The sequence below is a fragment of the Neopsephotus bourkii genome, unplaced genomic scaffold, assembly GCF_033783945.1.
Source record: "Neopsephotus bourkii isolate Nb327-2 ecotype Australia unplaced genomic scaffold, CSIRO-AGI_Nbou_v1 NB_994, whole genome shotgun sequence".
Taxonomy (NCBI): Eukaryota; Metazoa; Chordata; class Aves; order Psittaciformes; family Psittacidae; genus Neopsephotus; species Neopsephotus bourkii.
The window spans coordinates 3,595,210-3,618,695 of record NW_026901486.1 but is presented as its reverse complement, the minus strand read 5'-3'; the positions used below and the strand labels follow the sequence as shown (position 1 = coordinate 3,618,695).

Sequence of the window (23,486 nt, the reverse complement as noted above, 5' to 3'; positions counted from 1 at the left end):
AGCTCTATTTTTATCCTTTCCTTTTCCTTTTTATCTACTGATGAAGTTTTAGAAAATAGCAATCTCGAACTTCCCTAAGTGCATTGCTGCACCTCAGCAAGGCAGGATATCCCAGCTTCTTTTGCCTTTGCTTGTAAGGAATCACCTGTCTGTGCAAGCCTAGGCATGATACGAATTGATTTGGTTTGATTTTTAGAGTATGGAATACTGGAGAAAGAAGCAGTGAAAGTGGCTTGTCCTGTCCAAAGCTTTTATTCCTGAGGGAGAAGGAGTGCATACATGCATAGCCAGACTCCTTTAACAGTGTGCCCTACAACAAAGTACTGGGTTTCTTCAGGCTCCGTTTTCTTTCATGTGTGCAGTGAGAACCAGGAAAGGTAAAATGAGTGTAATGAAGAAGATGAGCCCAAGGAGGATGCTGAGCAAGAGTTCTGGTCATAGATTCCATCTTCCTTTTTCACAACATCTTTTTTTCCTTCTCTGGTGCTCTGTAGTTACTCCATACAGAACAGTCTAGGCTTAGTTTTCATAGAATCGTAGAATGGTTTGGGTTGCAAAGGACCTTAAGATCATGCAGTTCCAACCCCCCTGCATGGGCAGGGATATGTCACATTAGACCGTGTAGGGTTGACTTGATTTTCTCTGGTAGTATTGCCATTTAATCTTCAGTTAAACACTATAGGATGCTGGATGCGGTGGGGAGGAGCCTTTGGTAATTGCTTGGCATCTTCATGTGAAATTGATCACTTCTTTCGCTAAGCCATGTCAAAGTGCAGACCACTTTTCTAGATGAAAGAAGTGCGAGACTTTGACATTATTCAGTTTGAGTGAATTGCATTTTCATAGTTCTGACTGGAAAAGAAAATAAGACTATAAAATGTTAAGCCAGAGCCCTCTGGGAATCTGGTGCCTTTAACAAGAACTGTCATTTTGTATAATGTTACATCTATAGCATAGCCCGTATGTTTTCTATTGGTTTTTTTGTACAGTTGTAAATTCAAAATACTCTGTCTTTGGGTACGTATTTTCAGTGTAATACAGTATGTATAATAAAAATCTAGATTTTCTAAGGAAACGGGCTGATAGTCTTTTTAATAATCGAGTTGTGTGTTGTAGTAACAGCTGGATTGGTGGTAAGGATCACTAGCCAAACTGCATGAGAGCGTGCATCCATTTTAGGTTTGTCACATCTGCTTCTGTAGATGCCTTTCAAAGTGGACATGTCAAAGCTGCCAAATGGTGGTTTTGCTGGTTAGGATGTTTGTGAGAAGGAGATTTGCCAAAATACCCATTATTTCTTTCTGGGTGGATTTGCTGAAAGCTGATTAACCTTGGCTGATGTGTCTCCATGGTGTATGGGCATGCATATACTGAAGCACTTGAGCCACAGCACAGACCCTGGCACAAGGAAAGGTAAGCCATGCATGGGCTCCGTGGATGGCCCACATCTTTAGCTAAATTACAGCAACGGTAGCTTCTTTCCCTGTTAGAGTGCTGTGGAAGATGGGTGGTGGTTTTGTTTGGGGTTGTTGCGGGGGTTCCGATTGGTTTGGGTTTTGTTTTGTTTCAGAAACTGTTTTCATGTTCAGAGGTAGTGTTTCCATGGTCCAGATTACCCTGTGGTGAACAGGGAGGTTTATCTTACATGTCCATAGAAGCCAACATTGTGTGTCTGGCCTCAATCCACTTTCCTTCTGTCCAGCTGTGACATGGCTGTTACACTTGCTTGTGCTGGTGCAAGGCCAAACATAGTGTAAGGTTTTTCTTCCCTGTGTTGGTTGACCTTATGAAGTGCCAGGAAGGGAATTCTGTTCCAGGTGAGCTGCTCTGGTAGAACACTTGGGGAAAAAGCTTTGAGAACAGGTTGAGATGCACGTTTTGTTTGTTATTTCATAGGGCACTTGCTGTCAAAGAGATTCCTGCTGCTCAGATGAGTGACTTGCTGATACTTTCTATATGTGCCTAGATGTGCAGCTTTTCTTTCTTACTTGTGTAGAAGTGTCTTGGCCTTCCTCTTTGGCACAAAGCTGGCTTCAGTATCACTCAGGAGCAGCACACATGAACGTTAGGGTATATGCCAGTTTGCCTGTCTTCTGAGAATGGTGTATACAGAATCAGACCCATTTATTTTTGGCTCTGTCACTAGATGTTTTGGACAGGCTGGTAGAAGCATGTAGGCTTTTTAATGTTGAGGATGCTGCTGTAATGCTAACTCTTGTGACTGGTGATTGACCTGTTTAAGACCTGGACAGACCAGTGTCAGGTGCTGTCCTGTATCTCTAATGCTCTTAGAACCTAAACTATCTCAGACTTGAAAATGTTGGGCCCACTGTAGGAGAGGAACTGGTTCGATACCACCTTAAAAATCTGAACATGCACAAGTCCATGGGTCCTGATGAAATCCATCCACAGGTCCTGAAGGAGCTGACGAAGTTGCTAAGCCACTGGCCATCATATCTGAAAAATCATGGCAGTCAGGTGAAGTTCCTGACGACTGGAAAAAGGGAAATATAGCCCCCATTTTCAAGAAGGGGATAATGGATGACCCAGGGAATTACAGACCAGTCAGTCTCACCTCTGTGCCTGGCAAAATCTTGGAGCAGATTCTCCCAGAAGGCATGCTAAGGCACATGAAAATCAGCAAGGTGCTTGGTGACAGCCAGCATGGCTTCGCTAAGGGGAAATCCTGCCTGACCAATTTGGTGGCCTTCTATGATGGGGCTATGGAACTGATGGACAGCGGTAGAGCAGTTGATGTCATCTACCTGGACTTGTGTAAAGCGTTCGACACTGTCCCACACGACATCCTTGTCTCTGAATTGGAGAGACATCAATTTGATGAATGGACCACTCGGTGGATAAAGAACTGGCTGGATGGCTGCACACAAAGAGTTGTGGTCAATGGCTCAGTGTCCAGCTGGAGACCAGTAACGAGGGGTGTCCCTCAGGGATCGGTGCTGGGACCGGTCTTGTTTAACATCTTTGTCGCTGACATGGACAGTGGGATTGAGTGCGCCCTCAGCAAGTTTGCCGATGACACCAAGCTGTGTGGTTCAGTTGATACACTGGAGGGAAGGAATGCCATCCAGAGGGACCTTGACATGCTTGTGAGGTTGCCTGATGCCAACCTCATGAAGTTTAACCATGCCAAGTGCAAGGTCCTACACCTGGGTCGGAGCAATCCCAGGCACAGCTACAGGCTGGGCAGAGAAGAGATTCAGAGCAGCCCTGAGGAGAAGGACTTGGGGGTGCTGGTCAATGAGAAAATGAACATGAGCCGGCTTCAGTGTGCGCTTGCAGCCCAGAAAGCCAACCGTATCCTGGGCTGCATCAAAAGGAGCGTGACCAGCAGGTCGAAGGAGGTGATCCTGCCCCTCTACTCTGCTCTCGTGAGACCTCACTTGGAGTATTGTGTGCAGTTCTGGTGTCCTCAACATAAAAAGGACATGGAACTGTTGGAACAAGTCCAGAGGAAGCCACAAGGATGATCAGGGGACTGGAGCACCTCCCATATGAAGATAGGCTGAGAAAGTTGGGGCTGTTCAGCCTGGAGAAGAGAAGGCTGCGTGGAGACCTCATAGCAGCCTTCCAGTATCTGAAGGGGGCCTATAGGGATGCTGGGGATGGACTCTTCATTAGGAACTGTAGTGACAGGACAAGGGGTAATGGGTTAAAACTTAAACAGGGGAAGTTTAGATAGGATATAAGGAGGAAATTCTTTACTGTGAGGGTGGTGAGGCACTGGAATGGGTTGCCCAGGGAGGTTGTGAATGCTCCATCCCTGGCGGTGTTCAAGGCCAGGTTGGACAGAGCCTTGGGTGACATGGTTTAGTGTGAGGTGTCCCTGCCCATGGCAGGGGGGTTGGAACTGGATGATCTTAAGGTCCTTTCCAACCCTAACTATTCTATGATTCTATTTGGTATTAAAATACATTTACTCATTCCTGGTGGAAATATCACGAACAAGCAGAAAACAATCTGCTTGTCCAAAAGTGGCTCATTAAAACATTCAGCAGCAAGTAAGTTTGGTTTTAGTGTCTGATACATCGTTTGGTGCCATTAAAGTGCATAATCTCTCTGCTTTTTCCCCTTTTCATCTTTCAGTAGAAAGTATACTGTTGGCTGCTCCTTTGCTTCGGAGGCCTGGAGACACCAGCTCTCACGACTGCTGTTGCTTGTGCTAAGATTCTGTGGTCATCTGCACTGATTCAGTGCTGTTGGCTGGATGGGACCACAGGTGCTCCTAAATGGAAATCAGCCTTTTTTCCTCTTTCCCTCTCCCAAGTGCTGTGGGCACAGACAGCAGAAGCAACGCTACCTGCACTGGTCTTTAAACAGATCTCTCCTCTTTTGGGTAGAATACAGTTCTGGGTAACATTTCAGTCTCTCTTCTGCAGAGGCCTTGGTGATAGCCATTAAAAGCTGTTCCTCTGAGTTACAGCTTCTGCTTTCTATGTCTTCTGTGATACAGTGCCTGTGAAACCCCATCCCTGAAGTACTTTGGTTTACTGTTACATACCACCAGCTGCCCCGTCAGCGTTCCTAAAGTTTGAGACCTGGAGCTATAGACGTGCTACATGTATGAAGCATTGCCAGGGGAGTTGTCTAAAATCCAAGCACCCGAGAAAGAAGTGGTTTGAGTGAGTTGATAGTGACTGTACTAACCCCTTTTATGACTCGAATTCCTCCAGCTCCCTTTCCTGGGCTTTGTTATTCACTTACACAGCACCGACGGTGGAGGTTTCTGCTGGCGCAGCTCGACAAGGGCAGCGCTACCCTTCAGAACGCTTTAGTGTTGACTCCAGCGATGCGCCCTCGCTCCCGGAGCTGTGGTGCCATCCTGTGGCCACTCGTTCAGGTACAGGGTTTAGGTTTTGTGCTCTCAACAGCCGTGTGCCCGTTCCTTCAGGAGCGCTGATGGCTCTGCCTTGCTTCCTTTCTGTCTTACCTGTGTACCTCCCTTGGGCACAAAGCTGGCTTAGGTATCATTCAGGCGCTGCTCTCTTCACCTGAATGGGGGAGGCTCTTAGCCGCCTCCTTTCTGCCCACTGAGTTCAGGATCTACCTGGAACCGTTGAGCAGTCTGGTCATCATCCTGTGGCAGAGCTCCTGCTGGCCGGGGGCTCATCCACCACATGCACTCGCAGGGTTTTCCAGGTAAGGTGCTGAAGCACAAGCTCTGTGTACTCTGCTGACCTGCAGGCTGTTGGGTCTGAAGCTCCTGTGCTGTTTGATGAGTCAACATATACCTAGAACCTGGAAAACCTTGCATCTGAAAGAGGCTTCGAGATTCCCAGCTGCTTCCCAGCCCGTGGGCTAAGTTTATCCCATGGGTGTCAGGCTTTTTTTGTCTGCAAAGGAGGAACCGGTACCTCCTGGCCAGTACTTCCTGTATATGCAGCTGGGTTTGGGTATGGCTTGCAAGCTGTATTGCCTGAAAAAGTTCTTTTCCAGAAGTACCTGTCAGAAGCCAGCATGCAGTTTGTCTGAATACCTTCTCTTTCCCAGGAAAGAGCTGCAGGTACCAGCTCAGCAACAGGAGGAGGAAAACAGGAATACACTGCCAAAGGACCATAGTCTTGTCACGCAGCTGGATGCTGTGCACCAGGGACCGTTATATTTTCCCTGGCACAATGGGAATAAGATAGTTCTGCAGTAGCTTGCTCAGCTTGGAGCACGGCAGTCACTTGGCACTAGAGGAAAGCTCTGTTAAACCCAGGATTCTGGCAGTGATGGTGGAGTGGTGGATAATCATTGGAAGAGCCTAAGGATACAGTAATCAAGTGCTCATTCTGCTCTCAGCTGCTTGCAGTTAATAGGGACTTTCTGACCTTTGAAACAGTTCACCCAGTGACTGTTGCCATTTCAGCATGTGTCCACCCACTCTCTGCTCATGCATTCCCCTCCTTTCCACCATCCTTACCATAGGTGGCACCTCACCTGGGGGCTTTCCCCCCACAGCATCCAGTTAACAAAAGCTGAAGTGATGGCAGCTTGGTGTTACAAAGAGGGCTGGTGCTGGAGAGACTCTTCCTGCCCAGTGTTTCATACTAAGTAAGTGGCTCTCCTTGTAAATGGGTCCCTTGGATATCAAACACCCAGAGCACTTGCAGCTGATTGATGCACAGTCCAGTGCATCGATGCACAGTCCAGTGCATCGATGCACAGTCCTGGCCATTGAGTTTGTTGTAATGCCTGGGTAGCTTGGAAGCCCTGCCCTCAGCAGATGGGATCTCTAATGGTGTATCCTTTACCTACCCACCTTGGGTTGAGGGATGGTTCCAGGCAGCCTTGGACAGAGAGGATGTCTGTCCTCTCCAGGCTCCTGGGAGCAACATCTCCACTGCTGCCTCAGCCCTGTAAGGAGCCAGCCAGGTTCTGAGGGTGGAAGGCAGTGTCTGGTTTATCTGGGGACATGAGGTTCACCACCCATGGGAGAGTAACTAAAGTGACAAGAGGGCCCTGTGCCAGCCTGGGACGTCGCTTTTGATCAGCCATGACACTGGTTTTATTCTCTGTGAACCAACTAGCAGAAGAGTTTAATCTCAACAGAGACAGAGCCAGGGCAGGGCAGGAGTTTCTAAATGAACCCATTTGTACTTCTCTGCCCTGCAGTGGCATCAGGCTTTCCCTGTCAGAAGAGCACTTCCAGCTTGCCCAGTTGTTAACACAACTGAGAGGAAAGCAGCCTGCCCCCCTTCCCAGCTGGGCTCCGGTAGCTCATCCACAAAGGTGGCTTTGAGGACACAGGAAAGGGTCTAAAGATGAAATTTCCCTTTCTCTTCCATGTGTCAGGCCAAAAGTCACAAGTGAAATGATGCCACAGTGGTGTCAGCATCCGGTTCCTAAGTGTGTGTACATGTGCTTGTAGCTGCTCAGGACTTGCTCTGGGACTTGGGCTTTGTGGAAAGCTCTCAACAAACAAGGGGTGCAGGCTGTGGTATGGAGGGCACTGATCTGCTGCTCTAACAGAGTAAGCCTTGCTGGGTAGCTGCTGGTGGTGTTTGATCAGTGCACAGAGCTGCATCATTCTGCAATGATGCTTATGCAGAAGTTCATCACTTCAGGTCCTCAGCCCTTCAGCTGGGCTGCTGAATGGACAGCTCTACACAGGCCTGGGCTGACCAGGTTGTTATTGACACAGAGAGAGATCAAACATCCTGCATAGAGACTTGTAAAACCCATAAAGCCAAGGTGAGAAATGTCACATTGAGAGCCTATCGCCCTTGCTGCTGGAGGCTGAAGGAGAAGAGAGTGTCCCTGGCCAAGCTGTGGGTACCAGAGAAGGCTCCTGGGCAGGGACTGACTGCTGGCATCCCCTGCAGTGGGGGCTGTGTTCTCTGTGTGGCTTGTGCAGGAAGCAGCACAGGGATTGCATGAGGAACTTCCCTTGCACAACTTCCCAGCCCATGGGTGGCTGTGTAATGGTGGGGAGTGAGCACCCCTGCAGCATGGAGCTGTCGGGGCACTATGTGTGATGCCAAACTGACCCTGCCTGGGCTGCTAGGAGGGAAGCTGGAAGGTTTGGGTTAGAACACACTAACTGCTGGCTCACCGTGTTGAGCCCCATAGAGGGTCTTCGAGCACAGAAGACGAGGGCAGCGCATGGCAGTGCCTGATCTGCTCACTGAACACATGGCTGGTGAGGTCTGCATGTGGGATATCCCCAGTCTGCATGAGTAGCCAGCTGTCCCCTGAACGGGGGGAAGGTGTGACAGACATGAGATGTGGATGTTGACATCTGTGAGGATTTGGTCTTCGTATTCAGGTGTATGCAAAAGGAAATCTTCTACCACGGCAGAGGCTCAGTGATGCTGATTACTAACTGATGGGGACAGAGAGAGGTGAGGGGGACCTTTCCAAGCAGGGCTGCAAGGTGAGGGAACCGCATCTGTGTCCTTGGACAGCACAGGCAGGAGGACCTGGCCTCAGAGCAGGATAGCCCCAGGTAACATGTGGAAAATGGGATGGGACCTCACTACATTTGATGGCCTCACCTTAAAATCAGCATCATCAGGATTGCTGAGTAGGATCCTCATCACAGCACCCTCATGCATCAAGTCTGACACTTGGGTGCAATGGGGGAAGAGTTAAACACTGACTGAGAAAGCTCTGCACACAGCAGTGGGTTAGGGTATGGTTGGTCTCGGTTAAACCAGGAGCTGCTTTGACCCACAGGCCCTCTGGGGCTTGTTTTTCTTCTTGCAGGCAGTCCTGGGTGTCTAAAAGATGAAATCCTTTCACTGGATGTGGTCACAAGGGGCTGGCCAGCAGCCCGGCACAGGGCTCCTGCATGGCTCTGCCCATCCCTCTCTATGAGCCCATCGCTTCCTCCTGAACACTTCTCTCGTGTGTTTGTCTGCACCCTGCAAGAAGAGGCTTGGGTGTGCTCTTGAGCTCAGTGTTCAGCTCGCCCTGCGCTTCGAGAGGGCCTGTAAGGTCTTAAGACCTGTTGCAGCCTCTGGATATAAACCCCCCTTTGTTGGGGGGAGGTTGACTTGAGTGAGGCGCATGATCAGAGTCAGGTGATGATATTGGGCACAGACCCAGAGGAGCGTAAACACTTGGGTGTAGGAGACCAGCGGCTGGTCTTGCCTCCCAACGAGCTGTGTTATTCCGTGGGGAAAATGAGTGCCTGGGCCCCTCCTCTGCTCTGGAGCTTAACCACGGCGTGTTTAACGGGTGAGTCCTCCGGATGGGTGCTGCTCGGCTCAGGGATGGAGCTGGGTGAAGCTGTGGTGGGTGTGTGAAAGGGCTGGGCTTCACCCTCTCGGGGTGCTGCAGGAGCACAGGGCGAGAAGGCAGGAAAGGAAACGAGAGTTGAAATGCAGGCAGTGGTGGAAGTGGGCTGAATGTGGTGAGCACATAAACCTTGTGTTTACAAGGAGGGGAAACGGAGCCCTGTTACTGTGAGTACCGAGGATTTGCCTCTTCATGGCTTTATCTTGAACTCCGTGGAACAGGATGCTGCAACGCGTTTGCTTTCTTGGGCTGTTTCGGTAACTGGGTCTTTGCAAGAGAGCATGCACAAAAATGCATGAATGCTTTTTGTAATCGTGTCCATGTGTGCTCTTCTCCTTGTTCTTGTCATCCTTTTGTACTCTTAGCTATCAAACCCAGGTAATCTGTGTTCTTACAGTTCACACTTTGTACCATGTGGGATCTGCAAAACCTGTGCTTCAGATCATGTCCCTTTGGGACTGGAGGCAGCCGGGGGCCCTGCTGGCACCTCCCTTCTTGAGTATGAACCCATCAGCCCTGCTGGAGCAGTTTGAGTTTGCTTGGCAGGGACAGAAGTGCTCAGAGCAGTTACCCACCGAGCCTCACCCTGGCTGCATGCACCTCGGGCAGCCTGAGCCCGTAACCAGGCACCAGCCATAGTCTGGCACTGGTGAAATTAAACCATTTGGGGAAAACCTGCTGAATTCACCAGCCATGGTGCTCACCTTCACCTGCCCTGGGAGAGCTGGGTCACGCTTTGGAAAGGTTGGACCAGCTGATCCTGGAGGTCCCTTCCAGCCCGGGGTTCCATGATCCCGTTGGATGTGTCACTGTTGTCTTGGCTGTGCTGTGCTTGGCTCCAAGGATCGGTTTCAGGATGCAGAGGCCGTGCAGTTGTGCAAGACAGAGGGAACTAAACCAAGGGAGTGTCCGCTCTGCTTCTGCATTTGCTGAGTTCCCAGCCCATGTCCGTGTGCCTCACACAGCAGCGGGGCCATGGGCCTTGTAAGTCAGGAAGGGAAGTTCTGCAGTTGAGTTCCGTCACCTTCCTGACACCCTCAAGGCTCTCGGGGTGAGAGCCCAGTGCCAAAGCATGGCACAAACCCCAACCCAACAGCAGGATTCACCCAGCTGCGTGCAGCCGGAGGGCTGAAATCCCCTGCAGCATCCCCGGCTGGCAGAGCGGAGCCAGCACTGGGGCAGGCTGCCCTATGGGAGATCAGGCTTTAATCCCAGTGGTCATCCTGAGAGCTGCCCCCAGGAGGACTTGACAGTGCCCTTGGCTTAGTGCTGGTGCTGGCCTTGAGATCAGTTCAGTGAGAGTCAAAGACGGACTCTGCTCATTGCCAGGCTCCAGAGGAGCAGCAGACTCAGCCCTTAAGGCAGGTGAGGAGAGGAGGGGAATTGTTCATCCCGGTCCAGGTGGAGGCATGGCCGAGGTGGGGAACCGCAGAGCTGTTTTCCCTGCCTAGAAGCAAGGATGGCGTCTCCAGGTCACTTGGATATGGGCCTGTGGCAAACCAATGCACCACAGAATGATCACTGTTAAACTCAGCATCTCTGGTTTGGGGGCCACAGTGAGCAAACGTGGGCAATGGCCCAGATGGCTGGGTGCTTGTGTGCAGCTTTACTCGACAGTGACAGAAAGAGGGGTTTTCACACTCAGTGGAGTACAAAGCAGGCAGTGTGCAGTAGCAGGGATGCTCCCAGTGAGCTCTCTCCACGTGATCATGACTTTATCAGGACTCTTATTCAGAGTCCTGAGTTCACTGTAGAAACCCAACTGGAGTTACCAGTCAGCTCGGTCTGTGTGTTGTTCATACCATAGTGGTGATAAGCACTGGTTCCATGTGCCTGGCCTCGCCTGGTGCAGCCAAAACTGAGATAGAGGCCAGGTTGGACAGAGCTGTGGGGGACACAGTGTGGTGTGAGGCATCCCTGCCCATGGCAGGGGGTTGGAACTGGATGATCTTAAGGTCCTTTCCAACCCAAACCATTCTATGATTCTAAAAAGCCTGCAGGGACCTGTGGGTCTGCAGCCAGTCAATGGTGCAGCCCCTCTAAGCCCCCAGCTTCCCACCCTGCTCTCATGTCCTTCCTCACCTATATCCCACCGCTGGTTCTCAGCTCCGCTCTTTGTGCTCCTTGAAACCCATAAAGCAGTTTCTTCAAGCTATCCTTTCACTTTCCACACCAAAGGCCACTGGAGTGCAGCCTCCTCTTGCTGTAGAGGCTTAGCAGAGGTGTGCTGGTGGGAGAGCATGTAAGCACCACATCACCGGCCACAGCTGCATACTGATGCTCTATGAAGTTGGAAGGTTTCAGATGCTGAGCAAATCCCTGACCCGAGTGCCTGACCCGAGCTGACGTGGCAGGAGCTGCTTATTCCTTTTCTGATTGCTTCCTTTGCTTAGTACCACAGTGCTAAGCTAACACCAACTTGATACCGCTTGTGTTTAGTTTTGTAGGTCCCTCCTCTGTGAGACATCTCCTGTGCTTGTGGTCCTCAGCAGGCAGTGTTTCAGTATCACAACACAACAACCTGAACTGCAGCAATACCCCTTTTGGATTAGAGCTGTCCCACTCTGACAGGGGATTTCGGAATCAAAGCCAGTCTTGGCCTGTGGGTTCCCTTCTGGTTACTGGATGTATCTCCAGAACAGCTTAGAAAAATCCCAAACCCATGACTTTTCCTTGCTGATCCCTTTAAACGAGTTGGGATAAACCAGGCAGCTACTTGACAAGCATCTTAAATCTGATTGTCAGGCTACTCTGCCCTGGTGAGACCTCATCTGGAATATTGTGTCCAGTTCTGGGCCCCTCAGTTTAAGAAGGACAGGGACCTGCTGGAGAGAGTCCAGCGCAGGGCAACTAAGATGATTAAGGGAGTGGAGCATCTCCCTTATGAGGAAAGACTGAGGGAGCTGGGTCTCTATAGTTTGGAGAAGAGGAGATTGAGGGGTGACCTTATTAGTGTATATAAATATATAAAGGGGGAGTGTCACGAGGATGGAGCCAGGCTCTTCTCAGTGGCAAACAATGAAAGGACAAGGGGCAATGGGTACAAACTGGAGCACAAGAGGTTCCACTTAAACCTGAGAAGAAACTTCTTCTCAGTGAGGGTGACGGAACACTGGAACAGGCTGCCCAGGGAGGTTGTGGAATCTCCTTCTTTGGAGACATTCAAAACCCACCTGGACACGTTCCTGTGTAACCTTATCTAGGTGTTCCTGCTCCGGCAGGGGGATTGGACTAGATGATCTTCTGAGGTCCCTTCCAATCTCTAACATACTGTGATACTGTGACACATCAGGTAAACTGTCTCGGAGCTGTCACTAATAAAACTGAGTGTTTCAGGCGATTCTCACACCATTTCAGCTGGGAGATCAGACCTCCTGGGCATTGAGTTGTGCCCTCGTGGACCTGCTTATTTGTTTCCTCAGTAAGTCTCTTGTGCGCCAGGGATGCTCAGATGCTGCCAGTGTTCTCCTCCTTGCTTCTGTGTGGCTCTGTAGTGAACCATAGCAGAAGGTAGTTTCAAACAAGGATACAGGTTAAGCAGCTGATGAAGACCAAATGGGAAAGCTCTGTTAAAGGGGTAACAACACGTTGGTCCCTAATGATGCTTTTCTTCTCCCAGGTATTGCTTTAGGCCAGACAACCACCAATGAGGTCCCCACTGCATCAACCCCAGCACCTCCCGTTGCAACCACCAGTGCAGCCTCTGCCCCCCCAGGTGCCACTGCCACGCTCCCAGCTGGGGTGGCCTCAACCACTGCAGCCCTCATTGCATCCACAGCAGCACCGTCTGCTGCTCCAAGCACAAACCCTCCTGCTCAGGCTGTGCCCACCACCATGGATGTGGCCATCCTCGCCTCCGGCAGCACCAGCACCTCCCAGGTGCATACAGGACCGATGCCTGCAGCCACCAGTGCATCCCCTCCAGGCATGACCACCTCTGGGGTCCCACCAGCAGCTCCATCCCTCACCACCGCCAAGCCCTTAAACTGCAGCATGGTGAACGTGACAGCCTGTGCCCGCTGCGCCCCAGGGACAGTTCCCAATGGAGGTAAGGGTCTGCTCGCTCGGCTCGTGCTGGCTGGGAAAGTGACTTGTCAAGGGTGGTGTAAGCAGGGATTGTTCTTGTGTTAGGGGTCAGGCAGCAGGAGCGGGACTCAATTCATTGCCCCTGTCTGATGTTAAGGACTTGGCCTTTGCTGGCCTTATGCTGTGCTCTTCCAGTAGGATGAAGAAGCAGCAGGGCTGTGGCACAACCGGGTTTACTGGCAGGAGGATGCTGTTTTGAGGTGCAGTGGCAAATACAAGGACAGCTTCTGACCGTCTGTCTCAAACGTCTGAAAGAGAATCTCTGCTGTAGAAACAGCCTTTTCGTTTGGGCTTGAGAAACTACCGGATCAATCCGTGTTGTGGTCAGGAGAGCACAATGACACCTTTTCCACACGTTATTTGTGGTGTAAGGTGGTTGGGGTTTTTGTGAGCACCCTAAAGTACCTGTTGCTCATTCCCCCACTGCAGGGTGTGTTTGAAAAGAGGAGCGAGCAGCTCTGCTGCTTTAGGGGAATCCAGAGGACAGGAGTTAATTCCAACCTCCCTCAAGTGCAGGATGCTCATCCACAGGGGTTGTCCCTTCTTACCTGTGTGTGGTTGCTGCAGCCCCAAGGGCAAGCAGTGGGGTGGCAGGGCAGCAAATCCCACATGAATACCCTGCACCGCTTGGGTTTGGTTTGAGAGCAGGGAGGGCTGGAGCCTGTGTCTGATGGGAATGCCTTGGTACCTGTGCTCAGAGAAAGGCTGTTGCTGCTTTAGGCAGATCCTCTGCTCTGGGGTTTTACTCTTCAGTTCTGCTTCCTGCAGGCCTAAATTGTCAGTAACCCAAGGAAATATGTTTTGGTTTGGGGTTTCTTCCCTTCCTTCTTTGTTTGTGTGTTAGATGGAAAACCAATGCTCCTCAAATTAAAGGAGAAAAAAGCAGGCATCTTCATTACCAGAAACCCACATTGACAGACTTGAGACCTTCCATCACCTCACAGCTGTTCTCCAGCTTGCTAATGGTGCACCACAGCATCATTAGCATTGATCCTACACTTCCCATCCTCTAAGACTGCCTTGTCGGAACGGTTGCATCGCAACCCATCTGCGCCCACGGCAGTGACCTGCCCTGCCCTGCCCTGCCCTGCCCAGCACAGGGGCTCATGTCAATGCTGATAAACCTGATCCCGGCTTTTTTCCTCCAATTCAGGCACCTTGAGCTGCTCGTGCTGTGCGGGGGGCTCGTGCACAGACCCCAGTGCCTGCACCCCCTGCCCTCAGGGCCACTACCAGCCCCAGAGCGGGCAACCATCGTGCCTGCCTTGTCCGCGGGGGCATTACACCAAGTAAGTGACTGAGCTCTGGGGCACGGGGCGGTGGGTGAGCCTCCTTAAAGCACTTTGCAGCCAGCAGGATCTCCTCCTTTTGGCTGTAGGGTTGTTTCCCAGTGGGAAGCACAAGATGAAGGTGGGTGCCTCTGCAGCACTGCTGAGTTCTTCTCCCCAGGAAACCCTGGTGTGGGCATCCCTGTGCCAAGCAGCGGCCCAAGCTCTCTGCAGGCTGTCTGATTTTTACCCCATGGTCTTTTGTATGTATTAGGAGGGAATACGTTTGGTTTTGTGATGGGGGACACTGGGGAGTGAGGTGTGGGTTCATCTCCTCAGCTTTCCTCTAGGATACCTCTGGCCAGCTGCCTTCAGCTCTGTGCTTTGTCCAATTGCTTTCGCAATTCCCTATTTTGTTGCCTCTAAGGGATCTCATCACACTTAAGTCACTGGCACCTAAAGCAATGTATTAGCTGATCCAGTGTGGAAGAGCTAACATGATTTCCCAGCCAGAAGCCCAGCCTTGCAATGCCACCAGGCTGCCTCACCCAGGATGCTGCACATCCGCATCACCAGGATGCTGCACATCCGCATCACCAGGGTGCTGCACATCCGCATCACCAGGGTGCTGCACATCCGCATCACCAGGATGCTGCACATCCGCATCACCAGGATGCTGCACATCCGCATCACCAGGATGCTGTACATCCGCATCACCAGGATGCTGCACCAGTGCCCTCTGGCTGGAAGCACACACGAATGAGCTGCTCTCACCATTTCCCATCAGCTTTTCCCTTGCTGCGTCCAATACCTGCTGCAGTCAGATGGAGTCCTTTGGCCCTGGGGCAGCTGCAGGAGCAGGAGGGGTGGCAAGAGCTTCCCAGCATCATGTCCCTCACAGAGCATCTCCATTTGGATCAGCTCTGGAGAGAGGGAACAAACGGCTCTGATGGGACCGTTTAGCATTGTTGTGGGATTTGGAGATCCAGCATTCCCTGAGCTTGGAGCAGCTCTGGCTGGTGCAGGCCCTGCATTGTTTTGTTTTAAGCAAAGCATTGGCTTTGTTTCCAATTGAGGGGTTCTCCCCCCCCAAAATCCTGCTCTGCTCTGGGGTTTCCAAAGGAATTAAGGAGTTTGTCCTTGTTTTCCTCCAAAGCATCCTTATCTTAACAAATGCTTACACCCACAGGCTTGGTGATGGGGGTTTGGCTCTGTTGGTGATGAATGAAATGTTTTTTACCTTCCTCTCCCTCTTTTCATCGCCTTCCTCCTGGAGGTCTAACACTGCATCCCCTTTCCCAGTCCGTTATTTAAGATCACATCACTGCCTGTGGTTTAGCTCCTTATTTCACCTCCTGAGTGTCCTGCCTTTGCACAATGGGGCAGCTCCTTGTAGAACTGCTGATGGTTGCTGAGCATCGAGCACCTTTCCAGTTCAGTTCCATTTCCAAGTGTGCATTTAGAAGCCTGTCTTTAAACCAAGGTTTCAAGCTCGGATGTAACACATTTCTCAGGACCCATCTCTAACGACACAGAGTCTGGTTTGTTTGCAGTGAACTTTCAACATCCAGGCGAGTTCAGACCGTTGTTTTCCTGCTTCAGCTCCGGGTTTATAATTGCTCTGTGTGCCCTGCTCTCTCCTGTGAGACCTGAACCCGCGCTCACCTCTGCTCCCTTCTCTCTCAGCCTCACAAGGAGCACTGCCTGCATCCCCTGCCCGCCCGGCCACTTCACCAACGAGACCGGGGCCGCAGCCTGCAGAGCCTGTGACAAAGGTAGGGTTTGTGTTCCACCCGAGCGAGCTCCCATCAGGCTCCGTGCTGCTGTCTCCCCATGGCCAGGTGCAATTACAGGTACCTTGCAAGCGCTGAGGAGCACACAGGTTATTCTGTTCGGGCTCAAAATGGAACAGCAGAGCTCGTCCTAGCCTGTTATTGACATTCCTGTTGAAATGGAAGGAACAGAGCTCGGAGTCACGCTCCTGTTCGCAACAAGCTAATGGTAATGCTAACACTGCAATGGAAGCCTTTTCCAGAAGGAAAGGTTTATCAAACTCGGTTATAGCACAAGGTCTCAGGAAAATGAAGTATTCCCCTATTTTTAATGGCAAAAATGAGTCTAAACCATCTTTGCTTTCAGTTCTTCTGCAGTCTGGATATTAATGTAACACTCTCCTTGTGCCCCAGACATTAAAACCTGGGTTCTCAGTGAGCTGCTTTGCACTTGGCTAATGCAGTACGAGCCTGGTACGATGTGTTCACAGGCAGCATAAAACATGTTCAAAACAGACCAGCATTTACTTATGCAAAAGCCTAATTAACACAGGCAAGACAGCAGCTCCTCTGTACACACACTGAGCGCTGCTCACGCATACACAACTGTTGTTGGGAACATCCACCCACCAAACCCATTGGCTGGTACCTATGTCTGGGCTATCGCTTGCTAAGTCTGGGAGGAGCAAAGTCTCACTGGTGGCATCACTGCACTGCCTTTACTGAGCAAACTCAAGCACCGTGTTCAGGCCGCAGGGGAGTCTATGGAGGTGCCCCTAAGTCACACTATCATGAGTTAGGAATGTCCCTTTTCCTTGCAGGGAGAGGGAGCTTGTTCTGGTTTCACCCTGCTCTGTTGCAGTGACCTGGGTCATGCGTTGTCAGGCATCTTCCCAGAACCACCTCGACTCCCAAGTGTTCTCCTGCCCTCCTTTGGTGGGGCAAGGACTCGGAAGCTGGGTCCTACCTGTCCCCCCATGCCCACACCAGGGGTGTTTCAGGGCATTTACTCCTGGTTGTGCTTTGGGGAAGGGTCAGCATGCATCCCCCTGCCCTTTGGGGAAGGGTCAGTACGCATTCCCCTGCCCTTTGGGGAAGGGTCAGCATGCATCCCCCTGCCCTTTGGGCTGGTGCAGGTAGAGCAAACAGCCACACATCCTGGTTGGTGGCTCTTGTGTCCTCCCCTATGGGGGGCGGTGGGGGGAGGAGATGCACCCCAGAGTTCCTGGGGGGAACCCAGGAACTGGCACTGGGGTCATCATGGAATGTTTTGGGTCAGAAGGGACCTTAAAGCTCACCCAGTTCCAACCCCTGCCATGGGCAGGGACCCCTTCCACTAGAGCAGCTTGCTCCAAGCCCCTGTGTCCAACCTGGCCTTGAGCACTGCCAGGGATGGGGCACCCACAGCTTCTCTGGGCACCCTGTGCCAGCGCCTCAGCACCCTCACAGGGAAGAGCTTCTGCCTAAGAGCTCAGCTCAATTTCCCCTCTGGCAGGTTAAAGCCATTCCCCTTGTCCTGTCCCTATAGGCCCTTTCACAAGTCCCTCTCCAGGCCCCTTTAGGATCACCTATTTCAGCTCCATTCCAGTTCAAGCTGTTGTGCTGGGACTGTTGTGCAGGTCTCTCTGTCTTCCTGGCAGGGCTTTGTATGTGTGAGTGACAGCAGGAAACCTGCCCGAGCCCCCTGCGCTCCCTTCAGCAGGACAGACACGTTTATGGCTCTTTCAGGGCTATTGACAAATAGGAACCCCACCATCCTGCATTAGCCCATGGACTACCACCTGCAGTGGGTCACAGGGAGTTGTTTGGTTGCTTGCAAAATGGAGCTGAGCAAATACAATGCATTGGGGCAGTGACAGTGGAGGAAAGATCCTGAGCCCGTTCTCTTCTCTTTTCCAGGCTATTTTAGCTCCAAGCAGAATGCAGCTTTCTGTCTGCCTTGCCTGCCTGGATCATTCTGCAAGTAAGAATCGTGCCTGTGGTGCTGGCTGTAAGGTGCACAGGGAGGGGTGGTTTTCTTACAGCCACTGAGCTAGAGAGGCAATGTACTGGCCAAAGGGAAATCACTGCTTGTTCAGCTGTAGGGACATTGGTGCTGACCCTGGGGAGAGGGATGGCACGACGAGTGGTGGGTTCTGGCAGGATGCTGACCCCTTCGTTGCACCGTCCTCATCACAAACCACTGATGAACACTGACACCATCGCAGCGATGAGCTGAGCATCGTGCTGGGCTCGGCAGATTGAAGCTGGGCTGGTGTTTATTGGGTATGGGTGTGCAGGAGGCGGAAGCTCAACTGGCCTGGCTGAGCTGTGACCTCTGGGGAGGGAGAGGTGCTGATGGGTGCCTTGCGATGGGCCCTGCTCCCTGCCTGTAGGGATGCCTGCACGGAGGCTGTGGGTTTACACCCACATGCATAACCCAGACCCTGCCTTGAGCTCATCTGTCCCGAGTTATGCAGCAGGTCTGTGCTGACCCCAGATTAAAGTGCCACGAGGCTGGAACCAGGGGTGACCCAGGTCTGTCTCCCCGCCCCCTTCAGGGAGCCCATTGACCAGCTCCAGCCAAGTTGGCTAAGGAATAGCCACTTCTGGGATAGCAGATTCCTATGCGTTCGGTGCCCACAAGCAACCGGGAGAGCTGGCTCTGGTTGGCTGGTGTCGCAGTGCTCATCTCCAGTGTTTTCTGCCTCCTCTCCCCTCCCAGCACCACCAGCTGCCCTGTGTGTCTGCCCTGTCCTGCGGGGCAAGAGGCTCTTCAGGAGGCGTCGGAGCAGTGCGTGCCCTGCCTGCCAGGTAACTGCCACAGCCCCACTGGGGACACAGAGCATCAGCTCCAGGAGGGGTTCATCCTGAGGCCCATCTGACCCAGAGCACACCACGGGAGGGTGCTGGAGGGGGGTTTGGCCCTTCCTAGCTGGCGAGGGCTTGCTGTTGGAGGCTGTGCCAATGCCACATGTCCCCATCCGCACTGTGAATGGCTTGGAGGGGGGCTTGGTCACCCCCATGGCAGGGCTGCCAAAAGCTCCATAGAGTTCTAACAGACACACATCTGCATTGGTGGCTGCTTCGCTGATGAACCCATAGACTTGCTGCAGTGGTAGCAGGGGAAGTAGTAGGGGAGGCTTAGCATGTGGTGGAGGAGACAGTCAGTGAGGGGAGGTGAGGAACTGACTCTGCTCCTTGCATCACTGATGTCTTAAACATCAGTCCACAGCAGGTGATGCAGTGGGAGGGCAAAGCCCTCCATCCACTCCCACAGCCACCCATGGATGGCTGCATCTCCACTCCGAGACAGCATTAGGGATTTCTTGTGCATTTTAAACGTGCAGAAAAGCATTTATGGCTCTGAGACCCGGGAATTGTGTGATCCCTCATTCCCACAGGGCTCAGCAAACAGAGCCATGCTTTGAGCTTTGCTCAGTGAGCTTCAAACAGCTGGAAGAGGTGTTTGAATCCAGGATTAGAGGGGAGGAAACACTGCTGACCTCCAGCTCCAACCCTCCTCCTGCTTTAAAGCCAGAGCTCACTGCTGAACCCATCTCCCACTGCACTCCTACTCACTCCCTCTGCCAAGATCTAACCCCAGATATCCTTTGCTCCCTCCGGCCCTGCTTGTTCTCTGTCCTGCCCCTTTGCCACCGAGCAAGGACCAAAGTCCGGGCTCAGCCTTCGTTACGCACATGGTATATTTAACAGCCTGTCTCCCTGTGCCTCTGAGGGCTCTATCATCCACAAGCAATTCCAGAGGCCCCGGGGTCTCGTCCCAGATGTTAATTTTTGTGCTCATTTGCTATTTCAGGCACGTCCAGAGGTCCCAGGGACACCAAATGCAAGGTCTGCAGGACAGGAGAGTACCAACTGCAGCAGGGCCAGGAGCGCTGTCACCTGTGCCCCGAAAATCACTTCTGCCCCGTGAGTCCCCATCAGCCGCTTTGAGATCCCAGATTAACAAAGACAGCTAAATAGGCTTCAATTAGCACCTTTATATCCGAGCCTCTGGCCTTCAGCACAGGCAGAGCCCTCATGGAGGGAGATGGCTAAAACACCAACACAGGGAGCGTGCCTTTGTGCCAGCCCTGGAGCTGCCCAGTCTCACTGGGCCGTGTCAGAGGATGGTGTGTCCATTAACAGAGGGGTTTGCATGGACACGGTGTGTAACGACACTTCCTGCTCTTCAGCCTCCTCTGAGTGACACCACGGGGGCAGGCAGGTTGGATTTAACGATGGCAGGTTAATTCCTGGGTTATTTCCAATGCAGAAGTGCCAATTTCCTTCACACACATTACCTTCTGCAGCCTCCCCTGTTCAGTTGCTTCTTCTCTTGGGCAGAGCCCTGATGTGAACCCAGTCAAGTGCCCTCCGGATGCCTTCTGCCCCCCGGGCAGCGCTGAGCCCACGTACTGCATGGAGATCTTCCTCTACAAGGGAGGGGACTCCTGCCAGCTCAGCCCCCTCACGGTGGTGCTCCTGGGCATCTGCTCCGCAGGTAGGTGCTGCTCTTCCCTGTCTTCCAGGGGTAAAACTGGACAGCCCCTGCAGCTCGGTGCCTTCACGTTGTGCCAGCAGCGCTCTGCATGGTGCAGTTCATGCTTCTGGAAAGCTGGATGTCTCATTAAGGACTCTGTGGCTGCTTTCGGTGCAGATGATAGCGCTTGCAGTATTTGGAAGGAGGGATACTGATGTATTTGCTCTGAGCAAAGCGTAGCATAATGCTGAATGTTTGGTGTGTGTATGGACCCCAAAACAGGCATTTCTTACCTGACCAAAAGTAGGAAAAAACACAATATCCTTTTAGTAAGAGACTTCCAAGTTTCCTAAAAGCATTCCTCCTCTGTAACTCTTGGTGCAGCATCCAGCAGGCCAGGGTGCTGTCAGCTTGTGCACTGGTGGTTGTGTCAATGCTGTAGGGCATCCTGTGAGCAACAGAACGGGCAACCAGCACCTACTGAGCATGTGGAGCATCCCTCTTCCCCTGCTGTAATTACCTTGGTAGGGTAAGCCCAGTGGGTGGATGCAGCTACCTGGAAGCTACACTATGAATACTCATTTCAAAACAACAACTGTGCTTTTGTAGCCTCAGCAAAGGGGAAAATAGGAGTTCTGTAGCTTTTGAGCAGAGTTTAGGGAAGGTTTAGTCAGAGATAAGCTGCAAATGAGTAACTGTTAGTGCTGTGGGTTGCTAAGGGGCAGACAAAATGGGCAGAGGCCTTGTCTCCTGTGCACATGCAGATGAACAGAAACCCCACTGTGAGGGCCGAGCTAGTAGCTCTCTTGACACAAGATGTTAAAGTCACAGAGGCCAGGTTGGACAGAGCCTTGGGTAATGTGGTTTAGTGCGAGCTGTCCCTGCCCATGGCAGGGGGGTGGAACTGGATGATCTAAAGGTCCTTTCCAACCCAAACCCTTCTGAGTCTATGATTCTGTATGACTACGTCATCAGAGGATAACGAAGCCTTGTATCCATGGGTTCCTTAAGCATAAGTTATATGCCTCCTGAAGACCCAGTCTCCAGTCCAGCTTACTGTTGTTAAAAGGCAGGAGAGGAGATAAAATAGATGTGTTATTCCCTGCAATGAGCAAGGAGAGCAAAGCTGCTTCTCCAACAGCAAAGCAGCGCTGGTTGTTCTCATCAAACTCCTCTCTTGGCATCCAAGGAGAGGACTCCATTGGAGCAAAGGAGAAAAGGATGGCAGGGTCTGCAGGAGCTGTAGCAGCACTGAGTGACTGCTCTTCTCCAGGCGGCTGGAGGGGCCTAGATGAGGGCTGTTGTCAAGCTGCGGCTTGGAGCCCTCTGAGAGCTCCTCCAGTGGCCCATACCCCTTGTGCCAGGCTGTAGTCCAAAACTCTGCCACAGCAGACACCATCTGAAGCGAGTATCAATTAGGAAAACTAGATTAAACTGAAGCCTATGGAAAGCCTGTCCGCAGAGGGACAATGAGCCATGAACATCAGGAAAACAAGGCTGAGGGGCATTCAACAGCATTCTCAGTGAGGTCCTGCCTGTTGCAGAGCTTGCTATGGAGGGGAGGGGAAAGGCAAGGCCCTGCACAGGAACCTGTGAGTATGTCATGGCTGGTCTAAGAGACCAGTTCTTTACCATGAGGCTGTCTGTTCATGCGACCTCCATCTGGACGTGTTTGTCTGGCCATGGTGCATCACAGCGACAGATCTGTGCTCTCCTGTTAAGATCAATTGTCCCTCATTATGCCTCTGCCTGAAGGAAACAAACAACATCCCAGTACTTTGTATTTGATGGTTATTTCCACCTCTGTGCCCAGCCTAAAAGTAAGTTTTTCTGACAGTCCTGATCTCAGTCTAGACCCAAAGTTCACCTAAGTTAGCTCTCGTGCTTCAGTGTAAGTGCTGAACAGAGCAAATGGATGCCTCAGGACCCTTTGGTAGGATCTGCAACGAAGAAGATGCCAAAGGGAAAATAGCAGTTCCTTGGAGCAGAGAATAAATGGGGTCAGAAAGCAAGTTATTGAATGATTTCATTGAAATCTGCCATTATTGCCTGCAGCTTCCAGAGTAAAGCTGAAATGTTGAAGTTTAGTATTTATTATTCTAGCTAACCAAACCCAGTTGTGAGTGTGCTGAGGATGCAGAGAGAAAACCTCTTGTTTTCCCAGAATACTCAAGTTGAGAAGCCCTTGAGCAAACATCACTTGCCATTTTACCTTCCCATCTGAAACCAACTGCGCTTCCTTACCTTCCAGGTGCCATCCTTGCTGTGTTTCTAATTATCCTGAGAAGAACACCGGAACATAGCAAGAAATTGCTGAAGTCCCTATTGCTGCCCAAAGGCTCAGGACAACACACAACTTACGGGGGCACTGAGCACACAGAGCCAGTCTATGCTGGCTGGTAGAGCAGGATACACCATCAGCAAGCACCAAGGATGTGCTATCAACAAGCACCCGCTTCTCTATGGCCTGGGACAATACAGCTGTGTGTGTATGAGCAAGATGTTTAACCATGTGCAACCTGTTTCTGTAGAGCTAAAATAAGCGCTGAGAAATAAAACCCCATTGTTGAGTTGTGATGACTTGTGCTGCCAGCCCAGCTGCCTGCTGTGCTGAAATGGACTGAGGAGAAAAGACTTCTTCTTTCAGTAACTGCCTTCATTCACAAGCAAACGCTCTTCCTCAGGGGAAAAAAAACAAACCAGAAACTAATTCTGTCTCTCTATCCCGCAGTCAGCTCAACAAAGTGAGGACTGACTGCTTCAGTTACTGAGGGCCCTGGGATACAACACTTGCTTCCACCTGAGCAGGAACTAATGTGAATATGCCTGCTTTTAAGAATAAGCATTTTTTCCCCCATTCTCAAACCTTCACCGTTACTTTAAGCAAGGGTAAGTCAAGGGAAAGGATGCCAATGTCCTTCCCCTCCCTTGCAGCTGTGGGAAAACACATGCAACTAAAATAATGATTGATTCTTGCACCAATCTGTCCCTTTTGCTTCCTGCTGTAAAGTGATGCTTCACAATAGAGCTACCAAGTGACTCAAAACTTGCAGTAAACCACATAGGAATTGGCTTTTCTCCACCAAGCCACACTGGTGAGACAAGAAGCTGTGGCAGTTCCTTGGAGCACGCTGCAGCCATGGAAGATATGTC

The 23,486-nt window shown here is 51.5% G+C and overlaps 1 protein-coding gene across 1 annotated transcript; it reads left to right on the top strand.

Moving 5' to 3' along the window:
* Positions 1 to 8,318: 8,318 nt before the first annotated feature.
* Positions 8,319 to 22,910, top strand: LOC133215674 (multiple epidermal growth factor-like domains protein 9). Its single transcript, XM_061359810.1, has 9 exons — positions 8,319 to 8,682; positions 12,362 to 12,790; positions 13,982 to 14,117; positions 15,783 to 15,871; positions 17,768 to 17,831; positions 18,573 to 18,661; positions 19,668 to 19,780; positions 20,198 to 20,354; positions 22,585 to 22,910. Exons 1-9 carry the CDS (start codon positions 8,529 to 8,531, stop codon positions 22,734 to 22,736), a joined length of 1,383 nt encoding a protein of 460 aa, XP_061215794.1. The 5' UTR covers positions 8,319 to 8,528; the 3' UTR covers positions 22,737 to 22,910.
* Positions 22,911 to 23,486: the final 576 nt, after the last annotated feature.